General features: G+C 42.7%; 1 protein-coding gene across 10 annotated transcripts in view; it reads left to right on the top strand.

Annotated features, from left to right (window-relative positions):
* Nucleotides 1–18,236, top strand: part of SYTL4 (synaptotagmin like 4) — a 55,749-nt gene extending 37,513 nt beyond the window's left edge. For 3 of the 10 annotated variants that reach the window (XM_028842251.2, XM_077989168.1, XM_015127794.3), the window contains 12 exons: nucleotides 1,444–1,545; nucleotides 2,015–2,090; nucleotides 2,492–2,582; nucleotides 2,692–2,795; nucleotides 4,242–4,331; nucleotides 5,442–5,620; nucleotides 5,906–6,008; nucleotides 6,536–6,697; nucleotides 11,374–11,482; nucleotides 13,296–13,395; nucleotides 14,124–14,332; nucleotides 16,551–18,236. In XM_028842251.2, coding sequence (XP_028698084.1) covers nucleotides 1,444–1,545; nucleotides 2,015–2,090; nucleotides 2,492–2,582; nucleotides 2,692–2,795; nucleotides 4,242–4,331; nucleotides 5,442–5,620; nucleotides 5,906–6,008; nucleotides 6,536–6,697; nucleotides 11,374–11,482; nucleotides 13,296–13,395; nucleotides 14,124–14,332; nucleotides 16,551–16,699 — 1,474 coding nt within the window. In that variant the 3' untranslated portion in view covers nucleotides 16,700–18,236. Of the gene's footprint in view, nucleotides 1–1,443; nucleotides 1,546–2,014; nucleotides 2,091–2,491; nucleotides 2,583–2,691; nucleotides 2,802–4,241; nucleotides 4,332–5,441; nucleotides 5,621–5,905; nucleotides 6,009–6,535; nucleotides 6,698–11,373; nucleotides 11,483–13,295; nucleotides 13,396–14,123; nucleotides 14,662–16,550 lie in introns of those variants that run through there. The other 7 variants (XM_077989171.1, XM_077989172.1, XM_077989169.1 and 4 more) reach the window with 5 other exon arrangements.

Raw genomic sequence — 18,236 nt, 5'->3', positions numbered from 1 at the left:
TTTCCTTTTTCCTGCTGCTCTCACTAATTCTTTGACGTAAGGGGCCCAGGAACGATGTCCTTCCTTTGAAAGATGAGAACTGGTGTTTTGAATGCCCAGAGTCATCCATCATTAAGGCGATTAAGCTAAAAAAAAAGAATTCTGGTCACCTGAATACTGTCTTCTAGACATACTGCTTATTTATGGATATATCTCAGTCCCACTGAGGGCATTTATTCAGTAATTCAGTCAATAAAAATTCTTGAGTGCGTACTCTATGCTAGTGTCTTTTCAAGGCACTGGGAACACATCAGTAAATGAGATAGGTGGTCACTGATCCTATGGAACTTTGTCGAATGGAGGAGAAAGATACTAATTTGTTTAAATTATTGAACCAATTAAATCGTTTGTTTAAAATACATAAATAGTTACATATGTGGTGACTGTTACTAAGAAATTAGGATGCTATGGGAGCGCAGAGAAAGGTTACTAATCCAGACTTAGGATGGGGGCGTGGCCAGAGAGATCTGGAGGAATTGACATATAAGGAGAGACCTGAAGAAGGAGTAGATTGAGCCAGGTGAAAAAAAGTGGCCATTGTGAAAAGAATATCTTAGACAGATAAAAGAGGGAAGATGGAGAGCTTCAGGATATTCAGAGAAACAAAATAACTTTGTTTTTCTAAAATATAAAGCTTGAGGAGGAGTAGGGGGTGAAAGATGAGGCTGGAGAGGGTGAGCAGGGGCCAAATCATGAGGATTTTTTTTTTGCCATGCTAAGGAGTTTCAGCTAAATCCCAACAGCAATGGGGAACCACTGAAGAGTTTTAAAAGTATACTCAGGGCTGGGTGCGGTGGCTCATGCCTGTAATCCCAGTACTTTGGGAGGCCAAGGCGGGCGGATCACGAGGTCAGGAGATCGAGACCAACCTGGCTAACACGGTGAAACCGTGTCTCTACTAAAAATACAAAAAAATTAGCCGGGCATTGGGGGTGGGCACCTGTAGTCCCAGCTACTCTAGAAGCTGAAGCAGGAGAATGGCGTGAACCCAGGAGGCAGAGCTTGCAGTGAACCGAGATCGTGCCACTGCACTCCAGCCTGGGAGACACAGTGAGACTCTGTCTCAAAAAAAACCAAAAAACAAAAAAGTACCCAGCTGGGCACCATGGTACATGCCTGTACTCCCAGCTACTCAGAAGGCTGAGGCAGCAGGATTGCTTGAGCCTAGGAGTTAGAGACTGTTGTGCACTATGATGGTACCTGTGAATAGCCACAGTACTCCAGCCTGGGCAACATTGTGAGACCCTATTTCTTAATTTATTTATTTATTATATGTTTAAAGTATACTCATATTTATTTTAGAAAGATCACTCAGGCTACGATTGTGAATGGATTGGAAAGAGGCCTGACTAGAGGCAGGAGAACCTGCTTCCTTTCAATATTGGCTCTTGGTTTTTATTCTAGTGTGCTATTTGAAGTGCCAAAGCTGAAAAGTGGAAAGAGTGCATTGGAAGCTGAGAGTGAGAGTCTGGATAGCTTCACAGCTGACTCGGATAGCACCTCCAGGTGGGGTTCCCCCCATTTCCCTCATCTCCTCTAAACCCAAGTTGTGATTTTGTTCTGCATCATCAGTGTTCCTGACTTCTGTCCTCAGGAAGTTGAACGAAGTATTTTCTGTGTCCTCACCAGAAGTCTTTTAAGTAGCACGTCTACCTATTTGGCTCTGAGCACAGCTTCTTGGAACATATTGGCATCCCTAGTCAGTTCCCCCAGTACCTTGGAGTATTCTTCTTAGCCCAGTAGCAACTGATGCTGCTGTCCCTTAAGAATGAGGGTATGAGTGTTTGTGTTTGTGCAAAGTTGCCTCTCTGATCTTCTGCATTCCTCCCAGGTAAATCACATGCGAAGTGTATCTTCTGAATTTGGTTATTACGATGACCCAAGCCACTGGCTCTCCTTCCATAGAGCTTTGATTCCTGGGTAGAAGGGGAAGGGTAGGAGGTGACTTAGTTATAACTTCTGAATCTACCTCCAGGAGAGACTCTCTGGATAAATCTGGCCTCTTTCCAGAATGGAAGAAGATGTCTGCTCCCAAATCTCGAGTAGAAAAGGTAAGTTTCAGGTTATTGAGCCACCTTCCTTCCTCCCTTCCTTCCCTTCCTCCTTCACCTCCCTGTCTCCCTCCATCTTTCCCTCCCTCCCTCCCCCTCACTCTTCTCTTCCTCTTTCTTCCTTCCCTCCCTCCCTCCATTCTCTTAGGCAGAATTTAAATCAGGAATTTCAACTAAACAAATTTCAGTTCAGATTCATTTGGGAGCATTTTCTAAAGTTTTGGTTGAAATGTGTGAGAAAATAGGTTTTGTACTATTTCTAGGCATTTAATCTTTCCTTTAAGTTTGTCGTAGTTTAGCGAAAATCTGAGCCTTATTCTTCTTAAGACTGTCATTCCTTACTCACTCCTTCTTCCTATCCATCTGTCCTTTTCCATTTTCTTGCCCTTGTTCCTTCCTAGGAAACTCAGCCTGGAGGTCAAAATGTGGTATTTGTGGATGAGGGTGAGATGATATTTAAGAAGAACACCAGAAAAATCCTCAGGCCTTCAGGTAACTGGTTTTCCTTACTGGTCTTTTGAGACTGAAGTTCTGAGTACCCTTGATGGGCTCTTGGTATGAATAAGTCTCTTTGATTTGGCTTTTTTGGTCTTCCCCTCAGAGTACACTAAATCTGTGATAGATCTTCGCCCAGAAGATGTGGGACATGAAAGTGGCTCCTTGGGAGACAGAAGCAAATCCGTCCCAGGCCTCAATGTGGATATGGTAGGTGCCCTTATATTTTACTTGGTCACTACATGAAATTTTACTTATCTGGAGTTGGCTTTAGTACCTGATATTCTCAATCAACCTATTTAATTATTTAGGAAAAGGCAACATGAAACTTGATACCCCCAAGTTTCTAAAGGAAAGGACTGTCTTTGCTATCTCTTTTTTTTTCTGTTTTCTTTTTCTTTCTTTCTTTTTTTTTTTTTTTTTTTTGAGACGGAGTTTCGCTCTTGTTTCTCAGGCTGGAGTGCAATGGCATGATTTTGGCTCACTGCAACTTCCACCTCCTGGGTTCAAGCAATTCTCCTGTCTCACCTGAGTAGCTGGGATTACAGGTGTGCGCCACCATGCCCGGGTAATTTTTTGTATTTTTAGTAGAGATGGGGTTTCACCATGTTGGCCAGGTGACCCAGGCTGGTCGCAAACTCCTGACCTCAGGTGATCCACCTGCCTCGGCCTCCCAATTTTTTTTTTTTTTTTTTAAGAGAGAGCATCTCACTCTGTTGCCCAGACTGGAGTGTAGTAGCACAATTATAGCTCAGTGCCACCTTGAACTCCTGAGCTCAAGCTATCCTCCCACCTCAGCCTCCTGAGTAGCTGGGACTATAGGCGTGAACCATCATACCCGGCTACTTTTTTTTTTCTTTTTTTTTGAGAGATGGGGGTCTCACTGTGTTCCCAGCCTGGTCTGGAACTCCTGGGCTCAAGTGATCTACCCGCCTCTGCCTCTCAAAGTGCTGGAATTACAGACGTGAGCCACCACACCTGGCCATCTCTTTTATTTTCTAATAAATTGCTGGATATATGGCTGGGGCTCAAATAAATACTTCTTTTGATTAAAATGTAAAGAGGGTTGGGGAAAGTCAAATGGAAAAGAGTTATAGCTTCTATGAAAAACATTAAATATTCTTATCTTATTCTTTTGAGATATGAGAAGGATGGTTGGAATAGAGCTGGGAACCCTGAAATGGGAAGACATGTAAAAAGAAGGATATGAGGCCGGGCACGGTGGCTCACGCCTGTGATGTCAGCACTTTGGGAGGCCAAGGCAGGTGGATCACCTGAGGTCAGGAGTTCGAGACCAGCCTGGCCAACATGGAGAAACCCCGTTTATACTAAAAATACAAAAATTAGCCGGTTGTGGTGGCGGGTGCCTGTAATCTCAGCTACTCTGGAGGCTGCGGCAGGGAGAATTGCTTGAACCCAGGAGGCAGAGGTTGCGGTGAACTGAGATTGCGCCATTGTACTCCAGCCTGGGCAACAAAAGTGGGACTCCGTCTCAAAAAAAAAAAAAAAGAAAAGAAAAGAAAAAAAGAAAAAAAAGAAGTATATGTGCATATGCATACACACGACAACTCAGAGCTTTAAAGGAAAGATATTATTCTTTGAAGCTAAAGAAAAGTCTTTCTTTTATTAACTCTGAATCTACATTTATTGTTCCAGGAAGAGGAGGAAGAAGAAGACATTGACCACCTAGTGAAGTTACATCGCCAGAAGCTGGCCAGAAGCAGCATGCAAAGTGGTTCCTCCATGGTAAGTTCTATTAGGTCTGTGGTTACAGGCATGTTGGGGTACTAGGAAGAAAAGAAGCACCTCCCTAGAGCAGACTCGGAACCTGGGGAAACCATCCTAGTCACTCTTTTCAGGTAAGTAAGATCATTTGTTTGTTCCTATCCTCAGTTTAGACTATAGGTGCTTAGCGTACATCTAGGTGACTTCCTGAGTCCCCACCTGGAGATTATGACATTGGATAATTAAGGCTTGGGACATTTTTCATCACAGCTTTGTGAACAATAACCTTAACTTATCCTCTGAAGGGGTACCCAGGCTATGAAGTGAGCAAGATCAGATTTCGTCATCATAGCCCATTCCAAATTCTCAACATTAGAGGAAAGTGACTGTCATGAAAGGGGCTCTGGCAGGGTTAATCGACATCAGGGTATGGTTAACAAGTAGTAATACCAGTCAGGATAATGAAGTTAAAGGAACATTTAAGAATCAGGGCCTGGTTCTGTCATAAGCATGAAGATTGATATTTAGGGAAATAGGAACAAGGGTGAACAGAATTTGTTCACACTCACACATGGGAAGAGAATGTCAGCTCACATGACCGATTACTACCAGAGAGGAAGGTGCCTTTTCACTTCTGGTGGGGTTTCCTCCCTCCCACTCACTTCCAATTCTGGCCAAATCTCTTTTCTCTATAGGCCCTGATAGACATAAAGTGGATAAGAGAAACCCACAGATAATTAAGGCACCTTGTTTTAGTTAGTGACTAGCCCCCTTCTAGCTGGTGTTTTAGTGTATATAACGCATTCCCCAAATGGACTTACCTGCGCCTTGCCTCTGCTCCCTGCCCACCTCCTGGGGCAGGTGAAAATGAACACTAACATTTGTAAAAAGAGGAGAGGAAGAGAAGCTAAGAGGTAGGTGAGCCATGAGCTGATTTATTCACCTGAACAGTTGTAAGTGCTGGTAGTTCTCTCTTACCCTCTGGGTCAAGGAATGTCAGCAGCACTGGCTTATTGCAGGGGCTTCTGAAACTTCTGTTGAGTGACTGTGGCTTTATCATGAGGGAAGATGTGAGTGATGTGGGCGGGGGAGTGTGCCTTCCCCAGATGTTCGTGGGTGCTTTATCTTCAGAGTACAATCGGCAGCATGATGAGCATCTACAGTGAAGCTGGTGATTTCGGGAACATCTTTGTGACTGGCAGGATTGCCTTTTCCCTGAAGTATGAGCAGCAAACCCAGAGTCTGGTTGTCCATGTGAAGGAGTGCCATCAGCTGGCCTATGCTGATGAAGCCAAGAAGCGCTCTAACCCGTGAGTGCTTCTGGAACCTGACTGATGCTCTGAGACCAGAGACCAGACCCCGGCATCTGTCTGGGCACTCTCGAACAGAGCTTATCTGTTTCTGGGGGAGCAGGGAGGTGTGATGTAGGAAAAGAACCAGGATTGGGAAAAAGCAAGAATGGCATGTCTAAGAGGGCTTGAGGTGACTTTTTTGTCATCACATGTCACCATGGCATATTTATATGGAGAGCAGGAAAGTGAAAAGCAGGCTTGAGAAAAGCCAGCAAATTACTCAGTACTCTCTTTGGTTTCTAGATATGTGAAGACTTACCTTCTGCCTGACAAGTCCCGCCAAGGAAAAAGAAAAACCAGCATCAAGCGGGACACCATTAATCCACTATATGATGAGACCCTCAGGGTAAGTATCTAGACCCCAAGGGTAAGAGAACTTGTTCTGTCTTGTGCCCTAAGCTGTAGCTATTCCTCTGCAACATGGCCAGGTGACACGGATTTCAGTGGGCCATATCTGTGTCTGAGGATACATCGGGTATCTGTTCACATCCTGAACTCCCAGTGAAGAGAACAAAGGCGATCTGCCTTTCCTGGATTGTTGTGAAGTTGGAGATTCACATGACCACAAATCTCATTTTAAAAAGACATTTGAGATAAGGCGTCTCCTTGGCAGTTCTTTTTGGACGATCCAGTGTTATCTCATCCACTCAAGAAAAAATTAATTTTCCAGGTCCTTCTATGGAATATGGTAGGTTTTTATAAAATGGGTTAAGTTGAGGCTTTGAGTCAGGAAACTCAAAGTGCTTAGGGAATATAAAGTAATTTGGTATTCAGGACTAGTGACTTCAGGAATGGTTGCTCAGGTTTTGGAATAATCTTGTCTGAAGAATTACCCTAAACTAATCATCTTGGGCTTCTACTTTCCCTTCACAGTATGAGATCCCAGAATCTCTCCTGACTCAGAGGACCCTGCAGTTCTCAGTTTGGCATCATGGCCGTTTTGGCAGAAACACTTTCCTTGGAGAGGCAGAGATCCAGATGGATTCCTGGAAGCTTGATAAGAAACTGGATCATTGCCTCCCTTTACATGGAAAGGTAGTCTGCTTTAACAACTCCTGCAGTTTGGATCTGAGGTAGAATTGTCTGCAGTAGCCTCTGCTGGTCTATGTTGGTAGCGTCTTTGAATGTAGTCTTCTCTGGAGTTCTAGTGCCCCCTGCTGCTGTTTCTGAGTTTGACAGCAATTTCAGAGGCATTTCTATATCAAGTGTGAGTTCTGTGTAAACCAGGCAAAGTATGAAGCCATGGTGTTGCTTTGAAAAAATTTTCATATGTGTATCAAGCTTTGTCTCCTAACCTTCCAGAATCTGGGTGTATCCTAACATCCTAACTCGCACCTCTTCTCCAAGCTAACCTTCTGTGTATATCCTAATCTGTATCCTTTTGCCAAGCCACCGCTTTACTTCCAAATGGGAAGTAAAGCAATTCATGGAGCTCCAATTGCTATGCTCTTGGTTACAGAGGCCAGGGAAATATTACTTTGGAGATGGCACCTCGGGCCAGAGTGTAGCAGTATGGCATAATCATGCCTGGGATCTGAGTGTAGACCTGTATTGGAATCCTGGTTCTGTCACTGGCCAACTAGATGAGTCCCTTAACTTATAAAATAATGTAGGGAAATCATCTGGCTAAGAAGAAACTGCTAAAACAGAGGACTTATTCAGCAACTTCTTGATTATCAGAACTATACAATGGCATAACAAAGTTCATCTTTAATTTTTTTTACACTAGCGTTTTAAATGTGGGATGGTTTTACATGGTCCATAGACTATCTTTGGGAAGTTAGATGAGAAACTAGTCATAGTGGCTGCCTCTAGGAATGGAGACTGAGGTAGAAGGAATATTTAGTTTTCTCTATATCCCCTTTTTAAGCATTTGAACTTTTTACCATATTAAAAAAAATAAGCAAAAAAGGACTTATGTACACATGGTTCGAAATTAAAACAACATAAAGTATATTAAAAGGAAAGTAGGTTCCATTCCTTAGAAATAACCAGTGTTAATGCTACTTGTGTATCCTTCTATAAATTTTTTATGGCTGGGTGTGGTGGCTCACGCCTGTAATCCCAGCACATTGGGAGGTGGAGGCAGGCGGAACACCTGAGGTCAGGAGTTCGAGACCAGCCTGACCAACATGGTGAAACCCCGTCTCTACTATATGCAAAAAAATTAGCTGGGCGTGGTGGCTCAAGCCTGTAATCCCAGCTACTTGGGAGGCTGAGGCAGGAGAATCGCTTGAACCCAGGAGGCGGAGGTTGCAGTAATCCAAGATTGCGCCTTTGCACTCCAGTCTGGGCAACAGAGTGAAACTCCATCTCAAAAAAAAAAAGAAAGAAAAAAGAAAAAGAAATTTTGTATTAAGCAGCACAGATATGCATCCGTGTATTTACATGTATATTTTTTCTTTTTTTACACAAGTGGGCTCACATGTACCTCATTGTACACATCTTTGTTTTTTCATTTAACAATATATCATGGGCATCCTTTTGTGCCATCACATACAGATCTATCTCATTTTAATTGCTGCTGCATAGTGTTTTTTCATGTGCCTGTATTATAATTTATTTACCATTCCCCGACTAATAGGCATTTAAGTTGTTTGAATTCTTTTTCGCTCTTAAGACTATGCTGTAATATATCTTGGTCTTCTTTTGTGAATGTAACTGTCAGAGAAATTCCTGTTGGTGGAATTGCTGAGTGAAAGGAAATATACATCCAATATTTTGATAGCTGTTGCCCTTGCAAAAAAAAAAATAGTGACAACATTAAATTTGTCCCTTTAAATACTAATAAAAACAGGAATTCGTTCAGTAGCACAGTAGGATGACTATAGTCAACAAAAATATGTGTATTTCAAAATAACTAGAAGATTTGAAATGTTTCCAATGCAAAGAAATGATAAATGTTCAAAATGATGGATGTAACAAAATATCACATGTACCCCATAAATACATACAAATATTATACATCAGTAAAAAGACAGGAAAGAAATTATTACCAAACTATAACATATTATTACAAATTTAGAATTTCTTAACCATTTGGCACCCAAGTCATTCTCTACAGTCAATATAATTATATTGGAAATGTCACTGTAAATCATCATGAACTACTGCCATGAAACTGTTTTATATAAAGAGAAGAAATCACATTAACATGGAGGTATTTGCTCTTTGCAAATATTTGGAGCCAGAATAAAAATGTGCTACTAAAATAAATATGCCAGTTTCTAGCTAATGCTAAACTCCAATTTTTAAGCATCCACTGAAACTCACAGAACTTTTCTAAAAAATTAATTTTCTAGAAATGAATAAATTGTGTAGACATTTTATAAACAACGGAAAGACCACTCCCATATTATATATCGATTTTAACTTCTACATTTGTTGATTCTGGTTTTGTTTTTGTTTTTTCCCTAGCAATCCATTTGCTCGTATTCAGTTTTCCCTTGCCTGCATCTACCTCCTGATTCTTTTGTCTCTCTCACATATATTAAACTGTGTGTTCTGGGTATGTGGTATGTTGATCCAAACCTGTGGGGATTATGCCTTCCTAGCATTGGTGAGGACCTAGGTTAGAGGAACCCCAATTAACACAGGCAAGGCCAAGTGCGGTGGCTCTTGCTTGTAATCCCAGCACTTTGGGAGGCTGAGGTAGGCAAATCACTTGAGCTCAGGAGTTTTGGACCAGCCTGGGCAACCTGGCAAAACCCCACCTCTACAAAAATTAGCTGGGTGTGGTGGTGTGCGCCTGTAGTCCCAGCTACTTGGGAGGCTGACGCTGGAGAATCACTTGAGCTTGGGAGGCAGAGATTGCAGTTAGCTGAGATTGCACCATTGCATTCCAACCTGCCTGGGCTGTGGGAGTGAAACCCTGTCTCAAACAAAAACAAAAACAAGAACAAAAACAAAAACAAAAACAAAACAAGCAGGTGAAAGGGCACCTTTAGTCTGCATCAGCTCATGCTCTGGATACTAAAGCATAAGGAACAAAGTCATGCAGAGAGATCCAGTAGAGTAAACCAGTTCTGCCAATCAAAGCCAAAGACAATAGGCCACTTGCTGCTCATCCCAGAAATTCATTCGTTCACTCTTACATTCATTCAGTAAATATTTGTGGAGCACCTACTATGTGCCAGATACTTTGCTAAGTGTTGGGCATACTAGGATGAACAAAAATAGGCTTGATTTCTGTCTCTTGGCACTTCGACTCTAGTGGTAGAGACAGACATTGATCAAAGGTAATTTACATAAATGCAAAATTTATAATTGTGGCATATTCAAATTCGTGTAACAGAGTTTCACCTATCCTTCAACTCCTTGCAAGCCCTCCTTTTTTCTTTTTTTGGGGGGAGGGACAGGGTCTGGCTCTGTCACCCAGGCTGGAGTGCGGTGGCACGATCTTGGCTCACTGCAACCTCTGCCTCCCGGGTTCAAGTGATTCTCATGCCTCAGCCTCCCAAGTAGCTGGGATTATAGGCCCACACCACCCAGTCGGCTGATTTTTGTGTTTTTTGTAGAGACGGGGTTTTGGTATGTTGCCCAGGCTGGTCTTGAACTCCTGGACTCAAGCATTTGCCCACCTCAGCCTCCCAAAGTGCTGGGATTACAAATGTGAGCCACTGCCCCTGGCTGAAAGCCCTCTTTCTCTCTTTTTTTCCCCCCAACAAGCCCTCTTTTTAAAAATACAAAGTATTTGAAATACCATACAAATGATATGAACTATTCACATTAAAAAGACACTAAATGTTTATTTGAGTAAAAAGGGGAACATCGTCTTTCATTTCCCTATTCTGTTCCCTCCCTAGAGGAAACATTGATAAGTTTGTTCGTATCCTGGGTTTTTCTATGCAGTGTGGTATAGTGTTTAAAAGCATGGACTCTGGAACCAGTCTGTCTGAATTTGAATCTTGGCTCTGCTGATTACTAACTGTGTGACCTTGGGCGAGTTACTTAGCTTCTCTGTTCCTCTCTTCCATCACTTGTAAAATGGGGATAATAGTACCTATCTCATAGAGACAGTCATCAAACAAAATGATACACCCAAAGTACTTATAACAGTGCCTAGCACATAGTAAGGGCTAACATAAGTGATAATGGTAATCGTTATTTACATACATTTATAGTCACATATACAAATATGAATATATTTTAATATAAGTGGAACATTTTTCTGCATCTTGCTTTGTTGACTTGACCCTATGTCTTGAATATCTTTCCATGTCAGCATGTACAGATTCACTGCATTCTTTTTTGATGATTGCGTGCCATATGCCATACAAGGACACTACAATTATTCATTTAACTCTTTCTATATTGATTGACATTTAGGTCGTTTCCACTTTTTGGCTATTACTAACAATGCTGGTAGCAAGATTCTCCGTCATGCTGTCAGTCCTTCATGAGTTTGTATGGCAACCTTGCCTGAAGATCTTTGAGAGTATTTGGAATAGAGTAACTATACCCCCAAAGTGGCATAATAGTGGGTATTGCAGAAGACTCTTTGTTGGTTCTGCCCTGTTTCCTTATAAAGAAACTGCCACAGAAACCTGTGGCTGCCATGGCCTAGGGACCCTGGATTATATTCATATGAAGAAGGATCCTCTTTTGCCCTGATGCTGTTCTTGGGGGGTAATTTTAGAATTTTCTCAGGGAGAAGTCCCAGCAATTCCTGAGAGACCCAGCTTGACCTGTTGGGTTTCCCTGTGTTTCAGATCAGTGCTGAGTCCCCGACTGGCTTGCCATCACACAAAGGCGAGTTGGTGGTTTCATTGAAATACATCCCAGCCTCCAAACCCCCTGTTGGAGGTGACCGGAAAAAGAGTGAGTTTTCTTTGGGGTCCTGGATTTAGCTGTCAGTCTTCTGCACAGGATCTGTGCGAGGCCGGTGCTTGCTACTGGCTAGCACTGTTGAAGAGACCAGATTGGGGTGCTCCCTGGATCTGCTAGGGAGGTTCCTTTACTAAGGAAGCCTCTCTGCGTTTTTCCAACCAGAAGAGAATGCCTTAGGGTTGGCATTCTTTTCTTTTTTTAGGCTATTAAATGGACTTGGTCTTGGTCCAGCTGTGGCAAGCTACTAAGAGGGCAGAAGAGAACAGAAACTTTGGGGCTGAGAAGGGTGGCTGGGAGAGGTGGTAAAGTATGAAGGACAGGAAGTTGAAAGCTGGGGAAGAATAATTCAACATGCCAGCCACTGGGTTAGTGACTACGGTTGTGTAGATGAGTAAAACATATTTGCTTTCCCTTGAAGAGCTTAAGTTTTGGCAAGAAATACTGTCATGTGCTAAAAGGACACAGATATAGGAGCCGTCAATTATGTCTGGTTACATTTGGGAGAGTTTTGAAGAAGTAACATTAAAACTGGATCTTAAAACTTTACCAGACAGAAAAGGAGCAGGATGAGGAGAGAAGAGCATTTTTAGAAGAGGGGATAACATAAGCAAAGGTTTTAAAAAGGCATGGTAAATGTGGGGTTGTGAGTGTGTCCCTTATTTTAGTGGGACTGGAGTTTTGGTACACTAGATGTGGGTGTGGGGCTGGAATTGGACATGAGGTGGGAGCCTGACTGAAGAGGGCCTTGAACATAAAGAGTTTCACTTGATCCACTGGCAATGTGTCGCCTAAGTTCTTTGAAAAAATACACCTTTGGCAGAGTCACATCTAGAAGGTTTGGGGGGAATCGATGATATCCCCAATGAGGGTATGTAGAATGACTAGAGAAGAGAGGCAAGTATAGAACCAGAGAGATCAGCAACATTTTGAAGCATGAAGAGAGAAAGAAGCACCAGTGAAGTAAAAGGTTATCAGGAGAGAGCTTCAAGAAGAAGGGGCGGGGGTTATCAACAGTATTGAAATACTACAGGGAGGTCAGACCAGATGAGGTCTGAGAAGACATGGCCAATTGGCATTAGATTGCATTTTCAGTGGATCAGTGAAAGCAGAAACCAGATTTCACTAGAAACTAGGGTGAGTGAATGGGCAAAGAAGTAGAGGTGGTAAGTGTGGACTTTTTTTCCCTCAGGATAATTGATGGTGAAAGAAAGTAGAGACATGGATAATAGCTTGAAGAAGAGATAAGGTTAAAGGGAGCTTTTCTTTTAGAAGTACTTTTTCAAAGAGATGAGATTAGTATATATTTAGACTGAGGGTTAGGGACTAGTGGAGAAAGAGATATTTCAATTGGGAGGTGGGGATTGAAATTGATGATGCCTGGTGTGTCCTGTGAAGTAGGGGTGGAATCAAGAACTCAAACGGAGTTCCCTCTTTTTTAAATAATTGAACAAATATCAGGCAACTTTATGTCTCTAAACCTCAATTTTCTCATGTACAAAATGAGGACCAAAATAGTGTGACTCTCCTAGAGTTGTTTTGAGAATTAAATGCTTAACATGGTATCTGGCACATAGCCAGTTTTCAATAGGCATTTATTGATATTGTGGTTGTTATTAATACAGCGCCTATTGCTTACTGGCAGGCACTGTGCTAGGCACTGAGGAAACAGGACAGGCATGGTTCTGTTATGGAGCTCGCTGCCTTTAGGAGCAAGGAAAGAAAGTGCTGCATAAACAAAGCTAAACCTAGAAGATAAACCTAGAAGTGTAAGGGGCTCACTTGCTATGGCTGACATCCCTTGCAGGTAAAGGTGGGGAAGGGGGAGAGCTCCAGGTGTGGATCAAAGAAGCCAAGAACTTGACGGCTGCCAAAGCAGGAGGGACTTCAGACAGCTTTGTCAAGGGGTGAGTCCCTAGACCAGCCCCAAACTAACCAGTTTCAGAACAAGAGAGCTAAGAGAAGAACCCAATTTAACTTTCTCTGTGGATATTATCCAGTGTGTCTTACCACTCCCGGCAACAAAATTTGTTCCTGAAATTAGGTAATGACAAAACCTCCACCACCTTTGCACTGCTCTGAGCCCAGTTTGGACTGGGCTGTAGACTTGATATTCCAAATAAGAGAGTTGTAGACAGGTTCTGACTTTTGTCTGACTCATGCTCTTAATTAATTCTGGGTAAAAACCTGTGCCTTCTGACTGTCTAGATTTGGGAGCTCAGGGCTTTGTTTCCCACAATTTTTAAGCTTTCCCCAAATGACAGATTTGACTTAATTTATCTAGAAATCATGTTTGGTTAAGCTTATAGATATTACTGTTGGTTTTATTTAAAGAGATAAATTGTCTAGTAGAAACAGAGCCAAATATTTAAAACCCATTTTCAGTGGAGCACAGAATAGCCTCACTAATACTATTACATTCATTTTCTGTCTAGGTTAAAGGAATTGAATCAGGTGAATGATCTAGTAGAGATAGTGGGAACTCTGCTTCAGCAGATTCAAGGAGGGGCGTGTGTACTAGGATCTGGATGTGGGTTCATCTTCCTGGGCTAGACCTGTGGTAGGGGAAAGGGGAATTTAGAGAGATAACTGCCAGCTTTGAGTAGGCTATTGATTACTCCCCACCCTCTGCCAGATACCTCCTTCCCATGAGGAACAAGGCCAGTAAACGTAAAACTCCTGTGATGAAGAAGACTCTGAATCCTCACTACAACCATACGTTTGTCTACAATGGTGTGAGGCTGGAAGATCTACAACATATGTGCCTGGAACTGACTGTGTGGGACCGGGAGCCCCTGGCCAGCAATGACTTCCTGGGAGGGGTCAGGCTGGGTGTTGGCACTGGTGAGATCCCCTCCCTCATCCTCACTTGTTTGAAGGCTTCTTGTCTGTTTGACTCCTATTACCACCCCCAGCCCCCCAACACAAAGCTCCTCTGTGATGACAGTTGTCTTCTTTCCTTTCAGTTAACATTCAGCCAATACTTATTGAGTGCCTACTATGTGCCAGGACTAGGGGAAGGCTGAGCTCATACACTGATATATGCACAGACAAATGTAACCCTGATTGCCAGGAACTCCATAATCTTCCCACCAAAAAAATCTACAAACCTGCCTATATGTATGTACCTATACATTCCATCTTCCCTCCTGTTAATAATGAAACAAGGGTCCTTGCTAGCAAAAGCCAAGCTCTCTCCAAGTGCTCTGGGCCACCTCCCCCCACCCTTCTCAATGACCTCACTTCTATAATCTTCATCTCTCAGTTTCATCCTCCCTACCTACCAGTGGTGAATACAGATATGCTCTGGTATTTCCAATCTTATGAAACAAAAATAAACCTTCCCTTGACCACATGTTGCCCTTCTAGTTTCTTAGAAAGAATTGTCTCCACTTCTCACCTCTCCTTCAGCTCTCCTTCACTGTGATCTGCTTTTGTCCCATCACTCTGCTGAGCAGTTGCTCTTGCCAAAGTGGTGTTCTCATCTCACTAGAATTTTCAGCACTATTTAACATAGTAGATCACTCCTCTTCACTTGAAACACTGAACTTCTATTGACACTGCATTCTGATTCCCTTTTAAGTTACTGCTCACCCCTTCTCAGTTTTCTTTGTAGTTGCTGCATTCTATACCCAAACTCTAAATGTTGGTGCTTGGTAGAGCTTAGTCTCGGATCCTCTTCTTTGCCCTCTGTCCAGTCTCTGCACTTGTATATTAATACACTTACATATTAATAATCACACAGAACATTTAACATAAAGCATATAGACTGATGTTTTTACACATGTAAGTCAATTCATGTCAGTCCCCTGTTAAAACCCCTCAGTGGCTTTCTGTTGTGCTTAGAAAACAATCCAAAGTTCTTACCATGCCTGCAGGTCCCTGTGTAACCTGTGCCCTCTATTCCTTTCTGATCCGTCTCATATCACTCTTCCCCTTGCTCACTATGCTTCAACCACATAACTTTCTGGTCTCCAAATATACCAAGCTCATTCCCACTTCAGAACCTTTGCAATTATTGTTTTCTCTCAATGGAAAGTCTGGTTCCTTCTCATCCTTCAGGTCTTGGTTCAAATGTCACTTTCTCAGAGAGTCCTCAGACCACTCTATCTGCACAGTAGGTCCTGAATCAGGCACTACACATCACCCTGTTTATTTACATCATAATGTTAATCTCACTATCTGAAATACTCTTATTTACTTGTATGTTTTCTATCTTCTCTATTCCAATGAAAGTTGCCTGAGGACAGGGACGTTTTCTGCTTTGTTTACTAGTATCTCTAGAGCCTAGAAGAGTACCTGGCACACAGTAGGCACTCAATAAATGTTTGCTGAATTAATGGGTGAATATACAAGAGAATAGGAATGGGGCCACATATGATCCTCACTTCTGACCTGGAGTCTGCAGCTAGAGGAAAGGTGTTTAGCTTTAAAAGAAAAAAGTTGGCCGGGCACGGTGGCTCGCGCCTGAAATCCCAGCACTTTGGGAGGCTGAGGTGGGCGGATCATGAGGTCAAGAGACTGAGACCATCCTGGCCAACATGGTGAACCCTGTCTCTACTAAAAATACAAAAAAATTAGCTGGGCGTGGTGGTGCAGGCCTGTAGTCCCAGCTACTCTGGAGGCTGAGGCAGTAGAATCGCTTGAACCCAGGAGGCGGAGGTTGCAGTGAGCCAAGATCACACCACTGCACTCCAGCCTGGTGACAGAGCGAGACTCTGTCTCAGAATAATAATAACAATAATAATAAAAGAAAAAGTTTAAGTACATTTGGCAGTAGCTCTGGCATGAGGTGTCAGGCGCTAGAACTCTGTAACAGCCTCAGAATACAAAGTCTCTAGTAACTGCATGCCATTTGGAGTCTGATTTCATCAACCCAGAGTCTCTTGACAAGAGTCTCAGGAGTACAGGTGAGGGAGCACTTCCCAGACTGCTGTGCCCATCAGCCCATCTTCACAGGAAACTGTCTATTATGGGGTGGCTACTCTTGCTGTACAACCCATCTTCCCTGGTGGGCTGAGAGTGGGGCCCCTCTTTAGCCTCCTCTGGTGTTTCTCCTCAGGGAACAGTAATGGGGAAGTGGTGGACTGGATGGACTCGACTGGGGAAGAAGTGAGCCTGTGGCAGAAGATGCGACAGTACCCAGGGTCTTGGGCAGAAGGGACTCTGCAACTCCGTTCCTCAATGGCCAAGCAGAAGCTGGGTTTATGAGTCCCTGTCCTCTTCTGCAGGTCCAGCCCTGGCAAGGGCCAGGCAGAGGAAGTGAAGAAACCAAGAGCAAAGATTTATAATTTAATGTGTGTGTATAGATATGTGTGTGTGTGTGTGTGTGTGTGTGTGTGTGTACATGTACAAACATGTATTTTCTGCAAATCTCATTATGCTGGCTAGAGTGATGCAGACTTGTTCTCCTTTTTAAAGCAGTCTCAAGAATAAGCATCTCTTCAAAATGTTTCTGTGTATAATCTAGTATATTTTCAGAGTCCATTTTTTCTTATGTCTTTATAAGGTTTACTTAAAAACATCTTTTAAAACAAGCTTTTATCTTCTGTCTTGCTATCATTGTTCCTACTTCCCTAGGAAACCCTGGCTACCTTTGGCATTAGGACCAGTCTGGGTTTTAAGGCTCTGGGAAGCAGGGTTGGGTTACTAAAGACAGAGGAATGTGGGGGAGAGGTGAGTAGTTCCTTCCTCTTTCTCCTCTCTGGTTTATGCTTTTAACTTATTTTCTACCTTGATAAACTTCTGGAACTTGGCTTTTAAATTTAACTGTTCTAGTTTTTAAGCAGTTTCCACCTTGCTTTGGTCTAATGCTTTTCTTTGAAATGCTAACAGAATTCCCAAGCTTTTTCCAGTTCTAGACATCTTTACTAGACCTTTGGGGGACTCTTATAATGGAGCTGCTTTAGAAAAGCACTTTAATTAGATAATGTATTTTGACTAAAAGTCATGAGCATGCCCAGTGAGAGCTTCTAGCTGATCTCAGAGGACTGGAGTGACTGAGGGTAAAATGTCTCACAGCCCATGCTGAATTTTCTGTATTTTAAACTGATACTGCAGTCATTGGAGAGAGAGCTCCTCATTTCTCGAATGAAAGATGAGATATATTCATCCTCATGTACCACATCTGTCTTAGTGTTTGTGTCTGGGGTGTGTTATCAGACAGCATGGTCTACATACCACTGTGTCAGTCAGAAGAACCAAGTGTTATCTCAACTGGCCCAGTGTTTCTCCAGGCTGGGGACTGTTAAGGGCTCTAAGGGAATGTAGACAGAGTCTCCCTGTGGTTCTGACTTCCTGCTTGATGAGCTTTCAGTTCCTGTTTTTGCTATTGTTTCCTAAATTTGACCTACATATTACATGGGTGTAGTGTGTTGAGGCTTTTCAAAGAAGGGTCTAGTGAGCTAAGTTTCATCTTCTGGTACTCACTGATCCAAACTGACCTTTCTGTTCTTATAAGCGTTTCTAGCCAAAGTTGTGTGTGGAAGGAGTGTATAGCAGAGAGGAAATCCCTTTCAACAGAGTCAGCTGCTAACTGATTTCCTATAAGGACACTGGATTAAGGGCAGCTACAATGGTTTCTATTGTATGTATGAACCGAATGGAGGAATGTTTTCAAAGATTGATTTGGTGTGGATTGCAATTGTAATGGAAGGCATAACTTGGGATCCCAGGCTGTAACTTGCTCTTTTGTTTCCCACCCCCCGACATGTACGTGTGCTTTAATAAAGCTTTCTCACTTGTCAAA

Source organism: Macaca mulatta, chromosome X (assembly GCF_049350105.2).
Source record: "Macaca mulatta isolate MMU2019108-1 chromosome X, T2T-MMU8v2.0, whole genome shotgun sequence".
NCBI classification, from domain to species: Eukaryota; Metazoa; Chordata; class Mammalia; order Primates; family Cercopithecidae; genus Macaca; species Macaca mulatta.
Note: the sequence above shows the minus strand (reverse complement) of the source record. Positions and strands in the feature narration are given on the sequence as shown.